This window comes from Podospora anserina, chromosome 7 (genome assembly GCF_000226545.1).
Source record: "Podospora anserina S mat+ genomic DNA chromosome 7, supercontig 1".
In the NCBI taxonomy this organism is placed as follows: Eukaryota; Fungi; Ascomycota; class Sordariomycetes; order Sordariales; family Podosporaceae; genus Podospora; species Podospora anserina.
Window position 1 is genome coordinate 2,715,595 of NW_001914854.1, and position 24,730 is coordinate 2,740,324.

The 24,730-nt window shown below is 51.9% G+C and overlaps 4 protein-coding genes across 4 annotated transcripts, besides 2 other annotated features; 3 read left to right on the plus strand and 1 right to left on the minus strand.

Annotated features, from left to right (window-relative positions):
* Window positions 1-3,084: 3,084 nt before the first annotated feature.
* On the plus strand, window positions 3,085-5,712 carry PODANS_7_9530 (uncharacterized protein; the record flags this gene model as incomplete). Its single annotated transcript, XM_001908287.1, has 1 exon — window positions 3,085-5,712. The coding sequence occupies one exon, from the start codon at window positions 3,085-3,087 to the stop codon at window positions 5,710-5,712; it is 2,628 nt and encodes an 875-aa protein (XP_001908322.1).
* A 1,923-nt stretch (window positions 5,713-7,635) lies between these two features.
* Window positions 7,636-7,777: a long terminal repeat (andinophryne).
* A 2,375-nt stretch (window positions 7,778-10,152) lies between these two features.
* On the plus strand, window positions 10,153-13,905 carry PODANS_7_9540 (uncharacterized protein; the record flags this gene model as incomplete). Its single annotated transcript, XM_001908288.1, has 3 exons — window positions 10,153-11,616; window positions 11,684-12,711; window positions 12,762-13,905. 3 exons carry the CDS (start codon window positions 10,153-10,155, stop codon window positions 13,903-13,905), a joined length of 3,636 nt encoding a protein of 1,211 aa, XP_001908323.1.
* Window positions 13,906-20,061: 6,156 nt separating this feature from the next.
* Window positions 20,062-21,255, minus strand: PODANS_7_9550 (uncharacterized protein; the record flags this gene model as incomplete). Its single annotated transcript, XM_001908289.1, has 1 exon — window positions 20,062-21,255. One exon carries the CDS (start codon window positions 21,253-21,255, stop codon window positions 20,062-20,064), a length of 1,194 nt encoding a protein of 397 aa, XP_001908324.1.
* Window positions 21,256-22,197: 942 nt separating this feature from the next.
* PODANS_7_9560 (uncharacterized protein) lies at window positions 22,198-23,874 on the plus strand (the record flags this gene model as incomplete). Its single annotated transcript, XM_001908290.1, has 2 exons — window positions 22,198-22,255; window positions 22,394-23,874. 2 exons carry the CDS (start codon window positions 22,198-22,200, stop codon window positions 23,872-23,874), a joined length of 1,539 nt encoding a protein of 512 aa, XP_001908325.1.
* A 397-nt stretch (window positions 23,875-24,271) lies between these two features.
* Window positions 24,272-24,343, plus strand: a tRNA (tRNA-Thr).
* Window positions 24,344-24,730: the final 387 nt, after the last annotated feature.

Here is a 24,730-nt window from a genome sequence, read left to right on the forward strand (position 1 = left end):
GCATCCTAGAATTCCAAGACCGCACAGATGCGGCGGGTTGAGATAAGTGCGCACGGAAGATCTGACGACATGTTTAGGCTGGCCTGTAATTTGGGTGCTATAGCCAGTCGGGGCAACGCATAAGGACCTAATTACCGGGGCCCGGAGCTTTTTAGCGGCCATCGTTCGAGTGCAAGTAAACAAAGCGCCAGGGCTGGGGAAACAGCATTGATGCTTGTGATGCTTGTGGATGTCGAGGACAGCACCCCCCCCAAAAAAAAGATTTCTAGAAGATGTTTGAGCATCAGCATGTGTCGGCTACACGGAAGTTCGGGTGATCAGAATGGGATCATGATGGGAAAGATCACCAGGCCACAAAAAGTCATGGTGCAAGTCCCTTTGGGCGGTTGATTTGTTGATCTGCCGTGCAGCCAAGCCTTTGCTCAGCTCCAAATCAGTTCCGTACAGTGCTGGGTACTGTGATCAATGTCTGACGAGAAGTTCCGTCCGCTCATCGGCGCCGTTCCGGATATCAATATCAATATCAAACTCCAACCGATATGATATCGCCGCTGATGAACGCGAATGCTCACCTCTCACCCACCACAAACGACCTTACACTATGCCACCACAGCACAACATACTACACCGCTTCACAGAGGCAGCCTTTTTTTCGTATCGACGTGAGCGCCGCAGCTGCGCTTCAAGCCGGGCGCTGAAGTGGCTGCATCATCCAGAGGTTGTGAGTGCTCACCAGCCTTGAGACATGCATCATCCTGCCGAAGCGCTGCAAGCCCGCATATGGTCATGATGCCGGCCATTGGCTCGAGAATCCAGTGATGCAGCCAGCACTTGGCTGGGTTCAGATGACGGCAGGGAGAGGTCCAGCTGCACTTTGATGAAATTCCATTGCTGCATGTCTTGAACTAACCATAGATTATGGGACAGCATAGCATAATTCTTCTCAATATCATATCGTCGGACAGATAATAACGGAGCAGCAGGGGGCCTTCTAGTGTAGATAGATAGGTAGGTTGGACTTGGACGCCCCGAGTGTGGTAGGTAGCAGTGGTGGTGGTCTGGTAGGTGCCGGCGGTCGTCAAGGAAACAGTCAAAGCGAAATGACGGTGAGTGGTGTGTAAGAGTGTGAGAGTGTGAGAGTGTGAGAGTGTGTACATCAGAGAGGCACAGTGATCGGACAGACGGGCTGCGAAACACTCGACCCGCAAGAGATGGTGATTGATCTCCAGAGTCTCTGGTGGATTCGACCCGACCGACAACTCGGCCGGTGATCAAGACAGACCCAAGACCCCCAAGACCCAGGACGGGACTCAGGACCCTGATGTCGGATGGAGAAAAACCAAAAAACGGTTTGCTGGGGTGACCACAACCACAGTGCGAAGCTGGTGAGAGGAGAGAGAAGAACCAAGGCTTGGAAGCACCTCAGCAGGCAGACCCTAGGAGTGGAGGGCAGTCCTGGACAGGCATGTCACCGATACCACTAGGCGCCACCATCTCTGCAGTAGCGCTGCTTTTTCAGTGCCGCCAATCTGGAGTGCCCCCGTGCAAGGTGCAGCTCGTGGTTGGATTGGTATTTTAATTTCGCTATCTGCCCCCCTCACCACCAAGAGGACCCCTTCTTTTCCCTCTCTCTCTTTTTTCCTGCAGGTGGTAGCGCCGGGATATCTGGATAGGAAGAAGCAGCAGAAAGACGTCGTCGCCGTTGTTGTTGTTGTTGTTGTCGGTCGAAAACTCTTCACCTCACCTCACCTCAGCCCAACCCCTCACCCTAATACCTATCTCGCCATACATAATACAGAAGGGCTCCACTCGGCTTCACCTCGCACACCAGACCGAACCACACCACACCTACCCAACTCAACCCTTCCCCGCACCCGCGTTCGACTTCACTCTGTCGCTTGCTTGGGCACCCGTTCCGCCGGCCGCCTTTTTCGACAGAAATCCGAGAGCCCCCCCGGATTGGGTCCGAACAGTCTGGTCTCCCGCCGGCCACCACCATTCCCGGTAAGTTGAATATCTCACATTTGTATTTTCCTTGGCCGTGTTTTGCGTCCAGCCTGCCAGCGAACTATCGAGCGACCGCGTCCTGCACACTCCTCCGCCCCGGCTATCGCCCAGAGAGACCGACACACCTCCCTCCGCCCCTCGAATTTTGGATCGATATCCGGTGACTGGTTTCTCAGCTCCTCCGCCCCCTCCTGCTTGCTTGCGCGTGATCTGTGGTTCATTCCTCGCCATATCGCCGTGCCCGGGAACGGGTACGTGCTGAGCCGCCCTCTTTGGTACCGCCCAACACCGAACCACCGTTATCAGCATTCGCAGTCCTCGAAACACACAACAACCACAAATGGCTGTTTGCCTGTTGCCTCGCGATATCAAATACAAAAATCAAGATTTATTTGTCTTGTCAACACCGGCAATGCACCAACATTCGCCTTGAAACGGGTCTTTGGTTTTGAAACCCCATCGGCCATATATCGACCAGAGCATGACCACAAAGCGGGTTGGGGTCCCGGAGTCCTGTCCCAGCAAACCACCCTACCTTATATTACGCGCCGCACAGCCGCTGCCCTCCCCGCAACCGACCGATTAGACAATACCTAGTTTTTGACCACTTGTCAGCCAGCTTGAACGACCGTTGTGCTACGCCCAACTTGTCTTTAAACACCGACGGCTTCACCCGGATTGCGATCTCGAAACTGTCTCTGGACCGTCCCGTGTACCTCGATAGAACCGCCTTATTATTGTTCGCTGACAGGCTGGCCGACCTCGTTGCTTTTCCACACTTTGCCCAACGTTCCGCTGGGGGAAAACACAGACTCACTTCCTCACCGAACACACAGCACATCTGTGCGAGGTGACGAATCGACCGACTAACATATGACACTTCGGCAGGCTGCTGTTCCACCCTTGCCACATCAGAAATTCCACCCAGCTTCGCCAGGGTTTAAAATAATTGCATCGCAGGCAGGCATCCGATAAGCGTTTTTGAACGATATCCTCCTCGCCCCGCTCCAGACGTGCAGTCATCCGCTCCTTTGATCGTCACCATCATAACCCCATGCATTCTTACTAGCCGACACAATGGACTCGGAAGACGGGGAGTTTTTTGTCAAGGTATGTTTGGTGTCTTTGCTGCTGCCACCGCCATCAACCAAGCTAACTGTCTTGTCTGAACAGCAACTCGCAACGTTTGTGCGAACACACGAGAAGGCGCTCGCGAATGCGCTTCAGTTTCGGCGGCAGACACCTCGCCATGGATCCTCACAAAGTGTCTCGTCGGTTTCCCCTGTGAACGCACCGACGTCCCCATCAATACCGGAACGGCCTGCTACGTCAGCCTCAACCTCGAGCACACTGGCAGCCGCCTTTTCTCTGGGCTCGCTGAACCTCACCTCGCACAGCGTAAAATCAGCAAAGCTCGCCCTCACCCCACATCACCTCTTTTATTTGCTCTCCCGATTCGAAGAGCTTAGCATACCTGTCGGGCCCATGAAAATTCGCCTGGAGAATCTGCATGATACAACGGCTTCGGGAAACTATGTCTCCTTCCTCGGGCAATCTCAGCGTTCCAAGAGTCGCGGCTCCGATGTCGGCTCCATTCACTCGGTTTCCAGTCTTCGGAGCGTTATGTCAGGCATGTCCGCTCTTTGGGCCAGCTTCGGAATCGGATCGGGTATTTCCGCCGCTCGAACAGAAAGGCAAAAGGCGGCGATCCAAAATGACTTGAAATACCTCTACTCCGCCTTTACCAAGATTCCCTGCCTGAGACTCGCTCCAGATTGGCGCGCTCGTCTCATCAGGGGCTACGAGGAGTTTCCCTTTGACTCAGCAGTGCCTCTGTACGTCTTCAAAAACGTCCAGGCACTGGAGGTGAGCGATATCGATTTTAGGCAATTCTTTGGTTGGGATAAGCTCTCAGAACAGCTTCGTTCGCTCACGCTCAAGCGTGCCAGCATTGAGGACCCAGCAGATATCCTGATCGATATTGTCTTGGACGACATGGACAAGCGCAGGCGCCGCACATCCAAGAGCCAAGCATCACCCACCACACAGTCAACCTGGCCAGGAGCTGTGAACAGCCCTCGGAGAAGTCCGACGGTGTCGCACATGGACTTGCCAAAGTCCACCTCTGCCCCTGGTTCCCCTGATGCCCGGAAATCGGCAAACGATCTTCCTGTCGGCTCTCTAAGTAGTGAACTTGGGACAGACCAAGAGGGCCGGACTCCCACCGACAGCAGGAGGCCTTCGATCGTCAGGATTGACAGTGATGAGCTCAAGTCACCACCAGCAAGGGATACTCGGCCACGGAGTCACTCTCCCCGTCGGCCTCATAGTTCCAGAAACGGCTCTTCCAACGTGCGCGGATCTTCTTACAAGATCCGGCGATCTGGTTCTGGAAGCTCTCAGTCAAGTCTCTCGGACTCGTGGCACAACGGCCGTGGAAGCGCTTCCAACCTCCTTTCCATGGGCATCCTCCCAGCCTCCAAGTGGCGCTTCCTCAAGCACTTGAGCCTGACGGATAATTCTTTGACCAACATTCCCGCCGCCAGTTTGGCACCACTGGCCAACAGCCTGCACTCCCTCGACCTGTCGTCTAACCTCTTTACCCAGATCCCCGACAGTGTCGCCACGCTAACCTCGCTGCGCGCCCTGAACCTTGCCCACTGCATGATCGACTCGCTGCATTCACTCACCCGCAACCCTCTCCCAGCCATCACTGCCCTCAACCTCCGAGCCAACCGCTTGCAGTCTCTTGCCGGAATCGAAAAGCTCTTTCCCCTGGAAAGGTTAGACTTGCGGGACAACCGTCTGACGGACCCATCAGAACTGGCTCGCTTGACGGGAATTCCCGAGATCCGAGAGATCTATGTGGACGGCAACCCCTTTACACGCACTCATCGCGACTACCGCATCACCATCTTCAACCTCTTCCGTCAAACACCCGGATATACTGAGGACATCACCATCGATGGAAGCGGGCCTAGTTACTCGGAGAAGCGGTATCTGGTAGAGAGGGCAGCGTTGCCTCCTGCTGTTCCCGTGGTCAAGCCGCCACCCGAGGAGATTCCTGCCGTGGATGTGAGCAAGCCGGCTATCCTTTATGATGCCCCCATCAAGGAGCCCGCTGTCCTTCGTAAAGAGCGTCCTCAGCCCAAGACTGTTTCGAGCGAGGTCAACACCAACTCTACCCGGCGCCGGAGAGCACCCAAGCGGCGGATTGTCGATCTGGCAACCAATGATACCCCTATACCCCATGCCCAGCCAATCGACAATCAGACCCGCGTGCCAAGTATCAAGACCACGGCAGTGCTCGAGCCAGAGTCCAATTACCGGACCTCACAACCACCAGACACACAACGGCCAACGGCGAACGTCCTTGGGGAAACCGTTGCAGTTCCCCAAGGCCTTGCGCCAGAGGTCCCCAGAATCGACACCAGCGTCATTCCGCAACTTCCACCTGTCTATGATACGGGCGAGAACAACACGGAGTGGGACGTTGGTGGGGAGATCTATCGAAGAAAAATCGAGGCCCTCCGCGGCAAGGTCGGGAGTGGTTATCTCAGCGTGCTCAGTGAGGAAGGCGGCTACCCCACCAGCCTTCCACCAGACTATCACGAGCCGGCAGACTTTGGCGCTGCCTCACCCCACTCAATCACACCTCGAGCTGCCAGCGTGCAAGCGATCCACAGCGGTCGCACGCTAGGCTGAAGAAGAAGATTATTGCCGAAAATTCTTATCATTTTCATCATTCTGTGATACCCCGCCAGTTTATAATGGCACAAACAGAGAGGAGGGAATTGGAGATGGAATGGGCATTATATGGGAGGGAAGGAAAGGGGGGGAAATGAACATGTGTTCATGTCTTGATGATGGATCATGTTGCTATGTGCTGTTGGATTTTGCTCGGTTTTTTTTTTTTAGAGACGAACGATGACTGGAGTGATTGAACGACGATGAGCAAGCAACAGCAACGACAGTGGACTGGGAAAAGCTTACTCGACCATCTTTCATCCCCACCTTTTCTCTTCCTGCCACCTCTTGAAAAAGAGGCTGGCTTGGTTTTTTATATTCGTTGTTCATACAAAGTTTTTTGTGTTTAACATTTGTCAGGAGCATAGCGTTGGGAGTTTGCGGGTTTGGCTTTGTTTTTCTTCTCATCAATGCGGGGGCGGGCATCATTCAGCATCTTCTCATCATCATTCATCATTGGAGGAAAGACGGAGAGAGAATACATTGTGGGACAGGAGGTGTCAGTAGAGGGGGAAGAGGAGTGGGTGGTTATATACACATGTGTTCCAACGGGTCAAGAAAGTTTTCTTCATTTCTTCTCATGTTTTGCTTTTTTCTGTTTGTTGATGATGTTCAATCTTTGTTGTTGGTGATGACTTGTTCGTTGCCAGGCGGGATTTGAATGTCTTTATATACCCCTCTTTCTTTCTTGGCCCTTTGGAACATATGTTATATACACATCTTTCTTCTTTTCTTTTTCAGAGGGATAGATGTTGGTTTGGTGGCGTTGTTTGTGTTGTGGGTTTCTTGTACAAAAGGTTGGGGTTATAATTGGGAGATGAAAGATAGAGAGAAGAGAGAGAGAGAGAGAGTACAGAAGGATGAGATGAAATATGAATATCGCTGGGATGAAAGGGGAGGTTCGGGGGGTGGACTGGGACAGAGTGGTTGTTTCTGTTTATGTTCACCTTTCAGCTCCTTCTTTTCTGGCTGGTGTTTTTCTGATGATATTCTGGACCCTTTATGCGTTTGGTCTTCGTGGTTGTCGTTGCGTGCGATTTCTTGTCTCGTTGCTGCACTTGCTAGAGTGGCATTTTTTGCAAGAGTGGAGGTGGTAAAAGTTGCATGCTGAGTTATTGAGTTGTTTGATCAAAGCATATTTATGGAGTGGTCAGGGAAAAGATGGTGTTTTTGTGTTGGTTTTCTTGATTTCGAGGTCTAGAAGGAGGTTTTCAAGATGAGCAGAGAGAGTCAGTCCAGTTATCGGCAGCTAAGAGAGTGAGTGTTGTGGGAAGCAAGGAGAGCAGCCCTGGTGGTTGGGCTCTAGTTTTGCAACAAAGAAGGCAGAAAGAATAGGGGGTGGTAGATTTGAATTTGAATTGAGAACTTTTCGAATTAGTACTGATTTACTTGCAAACTGTCGGTTGATTGTGTACTTCGATTCCGGATTTCTCAGCATCGATATGTCTTGCCATATTACAGCGCTGATCAAATGGTCATAGCCTCGCTCAACTATCTCCTGGTATCCGATTCACCCACCTCGAGTATATCCCTTCTGTAGACACAAAGCAAGGTACATGTTGATAGTCACGTTAAACCACGCGTGTAATACACAAGCTCTTTCGCAGCTAGCTTGGTGGAGATTATCTACCTACCTTGGACGTACCTGATAGCTAGGACAGCGCATCCGTCACCAATGCCCGAAACATTGCCAACATGGGTACCAAAACCACAGGCCTCACACACGGAAAACACAAGCCATATACCACTGTCTCGAAGAATAACATGGTCCAAATCAGCATCCGGATAGGTGTCTTTCCTGGCTTCGATTCCTTGTCTCGCAGTCCTCTCTTCTGTTGTATTTGGCCATGTATTGTTATCGATAAACTGGAATCAAACTCACGCTGAATGAGGGCATGGTTGGCATGACACACGCTATCTGAGTTATACGGGTGAGATCGCGCTAGGAGCGCCTATCTCGTGCTCGATTCTGAACATCTTTAATTGTTGAGCTGTTCCTGTGTTTTCTGTGGTGCGAGGCGGCTACTACCAATTTTTTTTAAAAAAACTATAACAAAAAAAATATAACAAAAAAAATATAACAAAAAAATAATAACAAAAAAATAATAACAAAAAAAATATAACCGAAAAATATAACCAAAAAAAATATAAAAAAAAATATAAAAAAAAATATAAAAAAAAATATAAAAAAAAAAGACCACTTCAGCCCGGTTCAGTCATCAAACTGGAATCGAATGCCATGGCATAATAAGAGACCAAAGCTGTTTACTGCCGACGGGAGTCACATGGGTCGAATGTTCTTGTCTCGGGAGGGAAGTAGAGGGGTTGCTGCCTGGATAGGGGTGATGGTGGTGGGGATTGGGCCTGTTGTTGAAGCTGGAGGGAGGGGCGGAGGGGGAGGGGGTGGTCGGGAAGGGGTAGCTAAGTCCAGTTGGAAGAAGGAGTAATGAGTAGCCCCATAACTGGCATCAGATAGCTTTGGGGTTACAGTCATCGATGTCAACACCATACCAATACTCGATCTCGTAAATTTCTTTTCTTCACGTGGAGGATGAATTTCTTTTTTTTTGGGGGGGGGGGGGGGAGGTTGAGTTGATGGGAGGCACAATGCCGAGATGCGCTTCTTCTTTGTAATGATGTTTATGGAATTTTTGATGTTGAACTGCACGGCAAAGCTGAGGCTTCTCGAGCAAGCTCTGCGATGTATCATTCAAACCAAGAGGAGGTAGCTGGTCTCAGGACTCTAAAAGTGGCCTTTTCTCATGAAACCTACGTAAGGTGCGTGGTCTTTGACTGCTATGGGAAGGGTGTTTTGTATGGCTTTTCGATTAACCAATCTTTTACGGGACTGTCAAAATGTCCTTGGGAACAAGGGAACTTTCCATACTGACTACCGGTCTGTGAAAATGCGTTTGAGTAGGTCTTGGCCATTGCTGCAGCCTAGGATGCTGTGTGACGTTCCAATATTGACAGGCTGTTGATAACAAGCGAGCGTGGTTTGTGGCTACGGATGGCAGCCTGTGGGCAACGCAATCTTCAAAACCTATGATGCCGCCGAAGGGTGACTTTGTGCAGACCTACTGTTTTTCACTTTACTCAATTGTCTGATCAATTAGTCCATTCGGGACAAGTCAATCTGAATGATTGCTGTCATGATTGATTCAACGAACCTAGAGCACCTCGTCGGCACAAATCCCTATGGGCAGAGTGCGAAAAGTTTTTTTATTGATGTAGATTGAAGTGCCATCGGGTTTCAAGAGGGAGGTTGGGCACCGTCCAAAGAACAAGCGGTTGGCAATGTTTGGAGATGACCACAGTCGGTGAAAATTGCAGAGGAAGAAGCAACAAAATGCGGAGGCCGGAGATCAAAAGTTCAAGATTGGGATGATGGATCTCAAGTTGACCCAAGAGCTTGGGACCAATGATGGCAATTGAAAACAACCCCCCCGGATGGCAGTTATGCAAGTTCGATCTCGACTGGAGTCCCAGAGCAGAGGAAACCAAACCATTGGCCTGTCGCAAAGGTGCTCTGCTCAAGATGCAGAGTGGAGCGGACCACGTCATTGGGAACTCCAAAATAGAAACTGCTTTGCAGCTTTCAGCCCTACAAGGCGAGTCTGCATCAGGGGAACCAACATGGATTCAGGGGGCTGATGGGGAGAGGAGGGGCCAATGGGGGTCACCTGACAGTTTTGCAGAGCAATTGAAATATATACAGAGTCAATTGACCCTTTCCGATCCCATTTGATCTTGTTTTGCGCGTTGGACTGCTCTTTCAAACCCTTCTGCACGAGGGAAGCATTGTGTCGCGAACCGAACAAGCGGGGCTCCAGTTGTGGTGATATTCACTGGCCTAGCGTCCCCACGCAGTTCTAGAACCTCATGCGCTTCCCTGGTCTTGCTCTTACAAAAAGACGTGAATGAGACGTGGATTTCATTTGTGCATATTTCCTCTACCTCGTAGTGATTGCGCGCCACCTTTGTGATTACGAGTTTGACACCAAAGCTAGAATCTAAGTTGGATATCTTCAAAAGCACGTGCATCTGAGTGTTCCACACCCTGGTCACGCACGGGCCTCATCTGTCAAAAGCTCCTCTTACCTAATCATTTTGTGGAGCTACACCACGCGTTTTGACGACATGCCCTGAATGTTTGTCGAGTTTCGTTGACACTTTGCATCACCCACCATCGAAATAAGCTCACCAACTGCCAGCAGGCACACCGCCGCGTTGACAAAGAACACGGTTTTCACACATGACCAATGCGAGCCAATAAACCCCGCCCTGTTCGAGCGACCCCGCATCGAGCAACAACTACGCGCTGATCCCGCCGACGACATCGCCGAGCAGCCTCTACCTCACTTTCTATCCCGATAACCACCTTGCTCACCTTTTGCCATGGCGTCAGGGCCAACAACGCCGAGACGTCAGTCCAGGGGCCGTCCCAGAGGGCGGCCCAAGGGCACCGGCTCAACCAGCGCGTCTCGCGTCAGGAAGTTTCCAGAAGACCTCCCGGCAACAGAACCCCCCTTGAAGAAGCGTAAATATGTCCCCGGGGGCCCGGGAGGTGGTGGGAGATATCTAGACGACGATGGTGGCGAAGTCCCACCCGAAAATATAGGGCCAGCAACTACCGTGTCCAGACAGCGAGCCTCAGCCCGGACCGATGCGCAACCCTCCCCTACCGTTTATCCGCGCAGAGAACGAAGCACGAGGATACGAACGGCCGTGAACCGAGACGAACTCGACGATATGCAATACAGTTCAGCAACAGCCCTGGCGGCCGCTGTCGTCCAGAGCGAGGGGTACAAGCCCAGAGAGGAGCGAGGATGGGAGGAGTTCCACCCAAATCTTGACATCGAGGCCACCTTTGCGGTGCTTCCTGCCGACGAAGTAGACGGCATAGTCACAAAACCAGTACCCCCAACACCTGTTGCGCTAGATACTGCCAGCCTCCTGAATGGCGCAAGTACCCCTACTAAGGACGGCGCGTTTGTCTTCACAGGTGCAAACGGCACGCCTAATGGCCAAGGAAAGCCATCATTTTCCGGCCTAGCAGATACCCCGAGTAGGCGTCGACTTGCCAGGCCAACAAGAGATTCGGTCTCCTTATATGCCACCCGACCACTGGATCTTGGGTTAACCCCCCAGGTTCCCAAAGTACTGCCTATTCACAGCCAGAACGCGAAAGAGCGGCTGGATCTGAAGATGCCATCATACCGAAAAATCGACCGTATCGCCCTTTTTGAGAGCAAGACGTTTGGCCAGGCGAGATATGTCGACAAGTCGATGATGAATGTGGGCTATCAGGAGAGCGACAACTTCATCCGGCCTGACCGCAAGCTCATCAAGGCGATAGATGCCAACACTGAGGAGGACCTGGAACAGGTCGCTGTTGTCTCGGCGGCAGGCGATCCAGTCCAGCACACGGCCGGCGTGGTTGGGCGTGTGGAGTACGATATGGACGAGCAAGATGATATGTGGCTTGAGGATCTGAACAGTCGGCGAAAGGCGACCGAACTGGATCCAATAACTCGTGAGATCTTTGAGATCACAATAACCAAAATTGAAAAGGAGTGGCATGCGCTCGAGAAGAGGATACCGAAGCCCAACCCGAAGCCGCCACAGACTCACAGACCGAGATCCAGCTCTGCGGCTGCAGTTAATGGCGAGCCGCAAGCTGGAGAAGAGCAGGACAGCAAATGTGCCATCTGCGACGACGGTGACTGCGAGAACACCAACGCGATCGTGTTTTGCGACGGTTGCGATTTGGCGGTTCACCAAGAATGCTATGGTGTGCCGTTTATTCCCGAGGGGCAATGGTTGTGCAGGAAGTGCCAGTTGATTGGTCGTGGTATTCCGGTACGTCTTTTCGCCGAGTTTTGTCGGGTAGGTGTCGAATGATGATGCTGACTTTGATTTCTTTTAGACATGCATTTTCTGCCCCAATACCGACGGGGCTTTCAAGCAGACCAACTCGTCCAAATGGGCACATCTGCTATGCGCCATGTGGATCCCCGAGGTGTCTTTGGGGAACCACACCTTCATGGAGCCGGTGATGGAGGTCGAAAAAGTGCCCAAGACGCGGTGGAAGTTGACGTGCTATATCTGCAGTCAGCGCATGGGAGCCTGCATCCAGTGTTCTAACAAAAACTGTTACCAGGCCTTCCATGTCACCTGCGCCCGGCGCTGCAGGTTGTTTCTCAAGATGAAGAACAGCCAGGGCGCTCTCGCTGTGCTGGACAGCATGCCGCTGAAGGCGTATTGCGACAAGCACTGTCCCCAGGACTATGCAAAGGAGAATGCGGTCGCTGAAGCGACAAAAGATGCGAAGCGCTTCTACAAGCGGACCATGAAGGGGCGCATTTGGGCCAATAGTCAAGCGTCGGCCCTTCAGTTAGCCGCTACCCACCGCCATGCCATAACTGAGCACCCCCCTGACGAGTCCCAGTTGACAGGCGCCAAAATGAATACTGTTCTCGGAGATAAGAAAAAGGGACAGCCGGCCAAGAATATCTGGAAGCTGCCGTCGGGTGCACCCATTATCCCCCAAGCTGTGTTTGACACGGTGGAGAGCTCACTCTCTCGCTTCCCGATACGGAAGCGCAAAGACTATGTCGCCGAAACATGTCGCTACTGGACCCTCAAGCGTGAGGCCAGGCGTGGAGCCGCCTTACTCAAACGGCTGCAGCTTCAAATGGAGACGTTCTCGTCAATGGAGTTGACACGGCGCAACTTTGCCGCCATGGGTCCGTCTGGGAAGACAAGACTGGCCAGAAGGATCGAGTTTTGCGGCAGCCTCGTCAAAGACCTGGAACAGCTCAAGGAGTTGTCTGATGCAATTGTCCAGCGTGAAGCCTCAAAGCTGGAAGCGGCCGAGTTGGAGCAGGACTTTGTCGACAGTTGCTATTTCCCAGTCTACAAGAAGCTCCAACCGGTGCTTGACAAGGCTTTCCTGTAAGTTATGCGTGCCGCCTTATTGTTGGCCACCTACTGACACATCATAGACTTGACAAGAACATCTTCAAGTCGGGCTTTAGAGAGTTGCAAGACAAACTGGACCAGCGGTTTTACACCACCACATTACATTTTGCCACCGATTTGTGCCAAGCCATCAACGCAGGCATCAACGATCCGCCAGCCGTGCCGGCAACCGCAGAATCTCGCGGCATCGGCATCGATGCGTCTCCAGTCAAGAACGGCGGCAATGCAGATGTCAAAGACCGGAGAAGGATAGGAAAGCGAATGCTCAAGTCACTCCAGCCACTTCTCGAATCCGCCTTGCAGGCAGAGGCGGAAATATGTAAGAAGCCTCTCGAGGGTCTGCAGGCGGAACTCGAGGCCATAATCGAGGCTAGCACTGAGCTGAGACAGCCCGGTCCGGCAGCTACTATCATGGTGTCAGGAGACGGCAGCCTGGCCCCTGGTATTTCACAAGATGTCGACATAGCGGACGCACCTGTGGAAGGCCAAATTATCGTCGCTGATCAGTTAGACGAAGATGTCGATGCCGACGGGGATCCAGACGATCCCATGGAAGGCACCGAGCACATTGGCGATGGAAGCATAGAGGTCAAATCGGACGAGCACGACGCCGAAACAAACGGTGCCTTGTCCTCTGCCCATTCCGTCACAGCAGAAGAAAACAACGACACTCAACGGACCGACATCCCGCAGATACTTACCAACGGCATCCCCAAGGAATCAAACTCACCACCCTCCCTTGCCGGCTACAATCCTGCCTCCAACCCGCAACCACAAAATCACTCTGGTCCACTGAGTCCACCGCAGTCAAACGGCTCCTTCGGCATCAACCAACAACAAGGACACCATAATGTCCTTTCTGACGGTGGTATTCCGTGGTACCTTGAAGAGTTTGAGCTGAAGGGGACGTCAGCGGTGGAGAAGCAGTGGGCCGGGAGGGAAGCGGTGCGAAGTCTGAGTGAAGAGTTGACGGATATGGACGAGGAGGCGTTGAGAGACTTGGAGTTTGATGTGGATGATGAGAATACTATTACCGCTAGTCCGGTTGATGTTGGCAAGGGGAGTGGGGGGTTGAAGGTGGAGGCGGGAACGCCGAGCGGGAGGAGGAAGAGGGCGGATGTGAGTAAGTTTAGGAAGGGGGTTAGGAGCTCTGCTAGGAGGAAGTAAGTGATGGGGGTGTATGATATTGATGGGTGAGGGAGGAGGCTTTCTTCTTGGCTTGGGCTTGTGACCAGCGGCTCTTTTTTTTTTTTTCTTTTTTTTTTCGGTTCTTTTTTACTTATGCGTTTTTGATCGATTCCCCGGTTAGTTTTTGTCTTTTCTTTTATCACTTTCTTCTTTCTCGTTTGGTCTTGTCTCTTTCAAGAATTACATTTCTAGTTGCTATAACCGTTAGGTTTTTTTTTTGCTTTCTTTTATTTTTAAACACACAGAGTTTGCGATTTTCGTTTCTTGTTTTTTTTTTTTAAATTTTATTTTTTTTAGGTGGGGGTATAACTTTGGGAGGGAAGCACATCGGATGGATGATAGGGAATGGGGGGAAAGAGGGAGGAAAGGAGTTGATAATCATTTGGACTGGTTTGTTATTCGCGATGGTGTCTGGAGTTTTGAGGGGATGAAGTGAGGAGAGAAGAGGAGTGGGAGGAGGTGGGGGAGTACATAGTTGGTGGTGACATTGCTTTTTGTTTTTGGGGGTTATGGGAGGAGATAAGAGAGGTGTGAATATAATATTTTTGATATTTCCTGCGACTATGGGTGATGATGCTAGCTAGCTAGGTATGATCCGCCAACTTGATATGTCTGCTTCCCTGTCTGTCTGGGCTTTCTTTTTTCGCCTTGGGATATTCCGATCGTCGGCGGTGTGTTTTCAATCAGGTGGAACATTTGGGGGCAACGGCTTTTTCATGGGGCGTCAGTGTGGTGGTGGCTCAGTGGTGGATGTTTCTTCTTTGATGAACGCCTCGAGATGTTCAACTCGTTTTGTTGAGGCGCTGATGGTGGTTGTCTGTTGGCACCCGTGGTGTGAATCCCTCAGTATCTTCCCCCATGCTTCCACTTTGGCGAGTCGGAACGGCGGTGATCTGGGCGAATTCGTGCCAGTAGCGGGCCCGTTGCTTGAAGAACACGGCCTCGTCGGTATCATTGCGGAAGCGGTGTTGGGTATCGAGGATTTTTGCTTTTTGTATCCGGAGGAGGTTCTTGTGCTATTTGTTGCTGTTTAGTTGCTCTAGGAGGCTGTCGATGGTGCGGGGGGAGACGTGGGAGGGGGCGGTGGGATGACATTTTTGTGAGCTGGGAGTTTTGGCTTTGTCTTGTTTTGATGGTGGTTGATGGAGACGGAAAAGGGTGGTGGTGATGGTGGACTTGGGCGGGTTGAGAGCTGGGGAGTTACTGGTGGGTGGGAAGTAAGGCAGGAATTGTTGGTAAAAGGATGTTGCTGGTGGTGGATATGTAGTGGGAACGGTGAGATATGTGTCTTTCACGGGACTCTGAGAGAAAGAGTGAGAAGGGCTGTTGGTCAAGTATCGCTTTGTTTTTGGAGGTTTCGGGGATGATTAAGGTAAGGTAGGTATATCTTTGTGATGGCTCGTTCAACTATGGGTGCTGATGCGGCTATGACTGTGAGGCAAACTTCTGACTGTTCCTTCCCAGATCTTTCTCGATGTGCGCAGTGTTTGTCCGGCGGTTTCCTAGCTTCCTGGTACCTTTCACCGGTTATGAGCGATACTCTAGCTCAGCGGGCATCCGCGTCCCCAGCAGTGACTGCTAGCTCAATAGTAGATGCCGCAGAGGCAAAGGCAGAGAACTTCTTGATGAACGTCTCGAGCTGCTCAACCCTTTTAGCGAGGGTGTCGATTGCTGTCTGTTGTTTAGCAGCTAGAGTGTTGCTGGTGCTGTTAACCTCGAGGTATTCCAGACGTTCCTTCAGTTCCCCGATGTCTGTTTGTTGCTCGGCTACGGTCTGGCTGGTGGTTTCGTCCTCGAGATCTTCCAGGCGTTCCTCTAGGCCCCTGATGATTTTCTGTTGCTTGGTGAGGGCAGGTTGGAGGTTGGTGTCGTGGAGGTTATCAACCTGCTGTCCTCGGACCAAATCCGCTTCACCAGGGCGCCGATGGCTTTTTGTTGATCGGCCATGGTGTTTTTAGTGCAGATGCCCTCAAGATCCCCGACACGTTTCACCAGCGCGTCGATGGTAGTCTGTTGGCCGCTGTCTTCAGTCGGGGTGAAGATGCCATGAATTGCGATTCTGGAACCTATGCACCCGTGGTGCAACCGCCTCAGTCTCGTCTCGGGTGATTCGATTTCCTTGTTCCTGGTTCCCAGCTTGGCGAGCCGGGCGAAAGCTTCCTTGGAGAAGTCGTGCCAGTAGTAAGCCCATGACCTGAGGAACTTGACCTCGTCTACACCATCTTATTTTCCATTCATCGTCGAGGGGAGGATTCTCGTCGTCGTAACTTTCTCTCCAATGCCACTTGAGAGTATTCTCGCCATTTGGAGGAGGATTATCCATCAGGTAACGAAGATTGGGGTTGACGATATGGTGCATGGAATCCATTCTGCTGGGAAGTTCGTATCACATCTTCGTGAAGTTGGGTGGTGTCTGAGAGTTGGATTTCTTTGATGGGGATTGATGGAGACGGGAGTGTTGCTGGCACTGGGTTTGGTAGCGTAGGGGTAGTGTTGAGTGGCAGTGGAGTTGTTAGTGCGTGGGAAATTGGGAGGAGGAAATATTGCTGATGGAGGATCGGGATGGGACAGGTAGATAGATACACAGTGGCAATAGTGAAAGAGGTTCTTTCACGGAGATCTGAGAGAAATGGTGAATACAGGGTAAGGTAAATGGCCGGAGAGTCATCCCTCTTGTTTTGGAAGGCTTTGAATGGGGGGAAAGCGAAAGAGTGTGGATACAATATTTGAGATGTCTCTTATGGTTGCTATGGCTATGGGTGTGACTGGATTGTGACGGAGAGTTGCTGCTGACCATTCTCTCCCTGAAGACTGTCTACCTAAAGTAACCTTCACTCCAGCTAGTCAACCCCTAGTCACAAATCCAGCCAGTCGCACGCAGTACGCTGCATATTATTTTCCTCAACCCTCCGCTTTAACTCCTCGACCTGCCTCTCCAGGTCTCCGATTCGTATCTGCTGCTCAGCCACGGTATCTATGTTCTGGGTCATGTTTCAAGAAGTCGAGGGGCCATCTAGGACAATGATCCCGGATGCACCGCTCGAGCACGGTTTATTTAGTTCCTGCGCACTCTCCTGTTCCTCCACTCCCTCCACCTCTACTAGCATTATCGGTGACCAAGATTCTCCAGTTTCTTCACCCTCTCCTTCCAATATTCCACTTTGCCAAATTTGTTGAGGAGCAGTCTGTGGATCACTTCATACTGGTTGGCGTGGAAGAACAGGGCATCCCCCTTGTGACGGGTCTTGTCGCCTTCCTTCGGGGAAACTAGGCGACGCAGGAGCGACCTGGATGTTTCGATGAATTCAGTCGCTGTGCGAGTATCGTCTTCGGAGGGGTTTCTATTGGGGATGGACATTGTTGTACCTAGTGGGATGGCGCTACTTGGACTGGTCCTGTGTTGATATGTGAGTTGCGGGTGCTGGGGTTGATAGGGGTTGGTATGATGGGAAACATTGGGAGAAGGGGATTGAGATGACAAAGGTAGATATTCATTGGGATGATGGAGATCACTCACCTGGGCCGAGAATACTCACGAAGCGGGCGATGTTGGCTGGTGTTTGTTTCTCTGTGATTGTGAACGATGGTTGACTCATGTATTGATATTTGTGTGTACAACAACAACTTGCTCAACCACCACTGCCTCAGACCCTACTTCTTAGATCCAGTTGAGGACCCTTCTCCCCCAGTGCTCCCAACAGGTGCGTCCTCGCGCGTCTTGTGCCGCCGCTTGATAAGACTTTTCCACGCTGTCATCTCTTTTGGAGGGAGATAGAGTGTTAAGCCGTTGAATTGCGCGACAGAATATACGTTTGACTTGTTCTCTCCCTTCTTTTTCTTCGCTCCTCCGGGTTGGGGGTGGGGGTTACTGGTGGTGGCAGTGGTCTTAGGTGGCGGCTTCCGCGACTTCGAGCCATTCGGTTGCGATCAAGGCAAGCTGGTGCCAGTAGGCCGCCCATTGTCAGAGGGCTGCGGCGGCCTCTTCGTCGCTGAGACCGCCGATGTTAAGGTTTAACCGTTTGGTTGTTGTTGTGAGGACAGCGCCGGAGGGGTGAGTGGTGTAATAGTAAGAAGGGGGGAGGTGGGCTTCTGTTAGCATTGCTGTCGTCATATGGTAGTCGAATTCCTAAAGATAGAAGTGCCAAGTAGAAGAATATTGGAATGAAGAGTTTGGGAGGAAGATATCTTATGTATTGCGAAGGGTGAGAGGAGTTATTTCCTGGAGTCAACAGGTTCAGTCAAAGTCAGTCACGTCAAAACCAGTCACAAGCAGAATACATCAAGCGGGGATCGACCTCAATAGCAGAACATGTCAAGCGAATTAACCCATGCTGACCCGTGTCACAATGCTACGGATGAGCAAGCTGTAATCTGAAGATGGTAGGTTCCGGTCCCTGTCCTGGAATCTCCGAGGGCAGCAGTATACGTCGATGGCTGCTTCGGAACCGAGAAACAGAGTTCAGAAATTTAGAGTTTTTGCTCTTGGGCGCGAGGTTGATGAGCCTCTTTTCTCCCGCAAAACTACATACAATATCGCTCGTCAAGAACTTCGCTTCTCTGCAATCCCTCATGGTCCTTGTCTCCCAACCAACAGTCCCGGCCAAAATGGCCCAAGAAATCCCCACCAAAATTCAAGCCTTCCGACCTCGTTGACATCCACCCGACCACTGAATACTTCTATGAATGGGAACACGACGCTTGGCAGGCATACTACGAGACTGCCGTCTGTGACAAGAGCACCGTTGAAGACAAAGAAAGGGGTTACTCATCGTGGAGGTACTTCATTGAGTTTTTCGAGGAAGCTGTGAGACGGCTACATAAGCAGAAAACTAGGGTTCAGAGCCTGGAAAACGAGCTGAAGAAAGCAAGAGCTGAGGGCAACCCTTTTACACCTATACGATCTATCTCAGTTCCCCCCTCGGCTGCCCCTTCCATCTCCATCACTCCTATTGACACTGAGGATGAAACCCTTGGAACAAACATTCAGCTTTCAATGACACCCTCACACCTTACTCTGACCATCACGACACCGACTTCGTCATCAGTCTCCATTAGCCATGGAAAGGGCGTATCTCTGACTCTTGGGCCAGAGAGACTGGAACAGCGCGCCAGGGATCGCAAAGACTCGATCGACAAGCTTGCTGTCAAGACTCCGACTTCCATCGGAACTGACGCTTCAACCACCACTCCCACTGCTATTCAGACTACCACTTGGACTACCGCTCCAGCTGCCACTCCAACTATCATTGCGATTGGCAACCCAATAAACACTGCAATATATAGGCTTACCCACCTGAATACCATTCCGATTCCCGCTCCAAGTTGCTCCCAATATATCCAGTTCAACTGCGACCAACACATTCGCCCCTCCAGTCCAGCCTACGTGCGCCTCAGTCAGGGTCATTACACCGCTGATGTTCCATACCTTAATCCACCGACACAAGCCAACTACGGCTGGTGAATTCCTGAAGAATAGAAGTATTTTACGTGCGCGGGATGTTCAACCAACGCAAGATTCAAGGGAATTTAGGGGTCATGTAGGGATACACTTGTTATCCGCCTTCTAGTCGTCGATGCTCATGATACTAGTATCTTGCAAGTGTAACGGCAACGGGCCAAGTTGCAAAGCCCGACATTTGAACAGAGAAGAAGTGAGGTCTAGCAGAGGAAAACAAACTATCTAGCGCATTTTCAATTTGAAAGAATGTCCATCAGCTTGAGATGGCTAGTGTTTTCTCCCGTAAACTGTGTCAGCTGTTCCTGATCTGATTGACGCTTGGATTTTATACACAGCTACAGAACCTAAGGTTATCTTTCCTTTGATTTTCTCTTGGCGGGCCCGTAGTTTGTATGTTTTTTGTAGTGTATACCAGCTCACGAACTGCCTCATAGATAAGGTAGGGGCGCTTCATCTCCCAGGCAGTTAAACTGTTGCATGGAAAATAAGCAAACATGAGCTTACGTGACGGGGCCGCATTATGGGCAGACCCTACACACAGCACCCTACACACAGCACCCTACACACAGCACCCTACACACAGCACCCCGAAAGGCAGTTACCACATGTTGATTATTATTTTTCTCCATATTTACCTACAGCAGATTATATATACACAACCCCCTTCCTTCCCCCCTTTATTTCTTCTCAAAAGCCTTCTGCCTCTGCGCATACTCCTTGACAATCACACTACAGCTCGTCTCGGCACAAAGCCTCTTCCTCCTCCTCACATCCAACTTGTCCGCAAACTCCAACCCCGACGCCCTCTCCACCACCTCCAACGGGACCTCGAACTCTTGAAGAGGTTTGCTATTAGAAATAACCGCATTGGGCAGCACAAACGCCCCCACCGCCACCGGCCCATCTTTCGAGTCCTTCTCCTCGGCAAAGATAACCTTGTAAAAATGCGTCGGCACCGCCACGTTCGGCGCCGGGCTGCCCACCACCTCGTACTTGACGTACCACTTCCCGTCCTCCTCTTTTCTTGGCAGATACAACGGCCCCGTCACCACCCTCACACTGGGATACTTGCTTGTTAGCCTCCGACAGAAATCCTCAAAATGCGCCCAGTAATCCCTGTTGAACCCCTCCCCGACCTGGGGGCACATGTTGCTGAGGTAAAACGTCTCGTCCATGGCGGACTGGGACCACTTGCAGTCCGCGGCGGGGACTTGGTGGCCGCGGTCGTAGCCGGAGCGGAAATAGTCTTTGAGTTTGGCGCGGAATTTTTCGGGGATGGAGGGGTCTTCGAGGAATTGCGAGTTTTTGCGGTCGCCGGATTTGAGGGAGAGGGATTGGGGGGTTATGTGCTCTGCTACCCAGTGGGGGTTGCGGGTGCGGCGGTCGTAGGAGGAGATGAAGGAGGTGCGGGAGGCGAGGTCGGAGGTGGGGCCGGGGAAGCCGTAGTCGAAGAGGCCCGAGGGGTTGACGGGGGAGGGGCCGGAGGGGGGTTTGGATGGGGGTTTGGCACCGGGAGCGGCGGCGGCGGGGGAGGGAGAAGAAGGGGCCCTGGGGCCTTCGGGGGAGGAGGAGGAGGACTTGTTGAAGAGGGCGGCTGTGGCTGCTGCTCCGACTGCTGCGCCGGCGCCGGCGACGATGGCAAAGGTTACTTTTGACATGGTGGTGTTGTGGTTGAAGAGGTGGCCACACCGCTGAAGAGTGTCTATCAAGGTTGTCTCAGCCTTTGGATGGTGGTGGTGGTGGTGATGGTGGTGGGTGGGCAAGGCTGTCTTGGAAAAAATTCCCGTGATTTGTTGATCGGCAGTAAAAAGACCCCTGCAAGGCACCGTGGGGTCAGACAGATTCAAGCATTCGACCCCACCGAGCCTCATCGATTGAAGAAGTGGAAGATCATGAATTATCTGTATGGGAGCACAAATGGGATAGAAGCATGGTTCGCATGGGAGTTAATTAGCTCTAGTTACACGATAGTGCCCACGAGGCGATGCTTTTCTGTAGCACAGGCGACACAATGGCCACGTCGAGACACCTTCTTCAGCAAACCATCAAGGTGCCCGCTGAGGAGTGAGGTCAGCCCTGTTGGTGATTGGCAATGGAGGCTGGGCGGTCAAAGAGACCCTTGTTCCACAGCCATGGCGGGGGATGGGCGCAACTCTCCACGGCGGAGTTTGATGATGATGACGATGATGCCATGGGGTGGGATCTGGATGTAGTGGGGGAGGGAGTTCTGCTTATCTTTCAAATCATTTTTTTTTGTCTCTGCCGCACATATGACACCCGGCACATTGGCCAACAAGCAAGGCCGCCTTATCGCTTCAAAGAGGGTGTTCGTACGGCCAAGTCATAGATAGAGTATTACCTGCTCGAGTTGGCATTTCTCCGGGGAGCGATCGGAGGCTTAGTCTCGAAGGACAGAAAAGAGGAAGGTCGCTTTTTGACAAGTACCGAAAGAAGGCAAAAGGCCATCGAGGTTCTCAAAGCCTACCCACCTTTGCCGCATGACACCCACGACAACCTAACTGGGGTTCCTTTTGTTCGCCTCCCGCCCCCCTCGTTTCCTGATACCTTCCATTCATTCCTTTGATTCTGATCCCAACATTGTCGAATGTCAATCTTTCTTCGACTGCACCAAATCCGTAATCCAGACACCGGAGCTAGACCTACCGACAGAGAACAACCACCTTGAAAGCCGCGAGTCAGGGTTCCTCGTCCCCCACAAACCGTTTGCAAAGACCAAAAAAAACAAAAAACAGACACCAACGGACCTAGATAGTATTCGAGCGAGCGAGCGAGCGGACTGCACCCAGTTCATCATGGTCCAAGGCGACCTGGACAATGACACGAGGGGATGGATAATGTGTGCGGTGAGCGGTATAGGTGCGTGACGCAATCATTCCCGAGGGCCGTTTGGTCGTGTAGGACGCCATGCGACGAGCAGTTCTCACCGTTTTGAAGGCGGATTCCTGTCAATTGTTTGTCCACTTCGCTAACCTCGAATTCTCTGTCTAGCATGCATCGCGGGCGCTTCAATAATATGCATCGACGTGTTTGTTCGCCTAATACCCGGCCAGCGCGACTTCCGCATCCAAGAGAGCAATGTCTTCCTCGCATGCTCCCTCAGCTTGAGCTTCGGTGTCATGGTGTTCTCGGCATTGAACAGCATGCTTCCCTCGGCCATGCGCTATCTTCTTAAGGATGAGTGGGACAGGCAAAAGGCGGGATTACTCATGATGGGGTGCTTTGTTGGGGGCTTCTTTGGCATCCAGCTCATATCACACGTCCTGCACCAGTACCTCCCGTCGCACATAGTGGAATGTGACCACACACACGAGGAAATCCCCGACGAAGAGTCCCAACTTCACCGGCACCACCACCACTCGAGGGCACATTTGCACCGGCGGCAATCCCGGCGGCCATCGGGTCCCCCGAGCATGGTGGAAGTCAACGAGGCCACCCCGCTACTACCCACCGAACGAAACGCACACATACAGACTCCAGTGGTAAACGGCAACGCCGAGCCCGGGGGGGAGGTCATCACCCACTTCCCCAGCATCGACACCCGCCGACCCTCCGAGTCTAGAAGACCCTCCTTCTTCTCTAAGCGAGTAATGTCCTTCTTCAAGGACACGAAACCAAACTGCGACGAAGACGGGCCCTGCTTCGGATACACGGACCCCTGTGGACAAGAATGCTTTAAGCACGTTAACGGCCGCACGGCACTGTCCCGGAACGCCACGATCAAGTCCATCCCCGCGACCATCGCCGAAGACCACGTTGAGTCGGTGACCAGCTCCCACCACCACAGCCATAACATCAGCCGCTCCCATTCCTGTGCCTCTCTCCACGATCACCACCACCACCACCATGGCCATGCCCACGAGGAGTCTAACTCCCACTCCCACTCCCACACCACCGACCCCACCGACGCATCCAGCATCTCCTCCTGCTGCTCCCACCCTTCCGAACCAGAAGACAACGACCACCAACAACACCACCACCACGTCCCCACCAACGCCTTCCTCGCCATTGGCCTCCAAACCGTCATCGCCATTGCAGTCCACAAGCTCCCAGAGGGTTTCATAACCTACGCAACCAACCACGTGAACTCGGCCCTCGGATTCAACGTCTTTATGGCTCTTTTTGTTCACAACATTGCCGAGGGGTTTGCCATGTCACTCCCCCTCTACATGGCTCTCGGGTCCCGCTTCAAGGCCATTGCTTGGTCTTCGCTGTTGGGGGGGTTGTCGCAGCCCCTGGGGGCAAGCATAGCGGTGGTGTGGTTCAAGATTGCGAACAGGCAGCAGCTCGAGATCAATGCGACGGCGTACGCGGTTATCTTTGCGGTGACAGCGGGGATTATGACGAGTGTGGGTTTGCAGCTGTTTGCGGAGAGCTTGGGGTTGGGGCATGACAGGCGGTTGAGTATTTTTTGGGGGGTGGTGGGGATGGTGGTTTTGGGGGGGTGTAATTCTTTGGTGGAGGGGCATTGATTTTGGATGTTATTGATTTGTTTTGAGGATTAGGTAGATGGTTTGGTGGCGTGTGGGTTGAAAGCGATTGCATGTTTTGGAGGTCGGAGTTGGGTGTTTTTGGGATGGGTTATGGGTTGTGAATTAGACGTGAGTTTAAAGACGGTTTGGATATGATATATGTATGATGGTGTTTTAGCTAGAAGGAGAACATGATGTGTTACACTCACATGTTTTGGTTTCACTAGCTCGGTGTTGAGGAGTGTCAGCGTTAAATGTGAAAGTCTATATCAGGGGACAATGGACGAGATGTGACATCGACGATGATGACCTTCTGTTTGTGGCTTCGTCATCCTGCAGAGCAGGCGGACATCAAGGCCGATCCTGAGCCATATAAACATCAAACAGCAAAGCACAAGCCTGCTTGGCCAAGTGGTAAGGCGTCGCACTTGTAATGCGAAGAGCACAGGTTCGATTCCTGTAGTAGGCATTCCACAGCATGAGCATTTCTTTTGCCCATCTTTTGGCCCACATACATACATACATACATACCACCACATACACCACTTTCTGTTTTCCATCATTATCATCGAAGTTTTGCTTTTTTGCAGCTGGGCTACCATAGGTGTGGATGATGATCGTGGGTGGAAGGTGTAGAGCTGACAGCTGATAACCACCAAGTACATTGCGCTCCAAGGATGTAGCAATCACGCCAAAAACCTTGCAAAAAGCTACAAGAGATCTGGCTCTATTCTGTTTACAAAAGCTACACACAGTACCCTTTCTCACCATGTACGATCCCCACATCTCCCATCCCATCCTCACACAGCCCATCACCAAAAAAAAAAATGTAAAACCGAAAGACAAGAGATTCTTT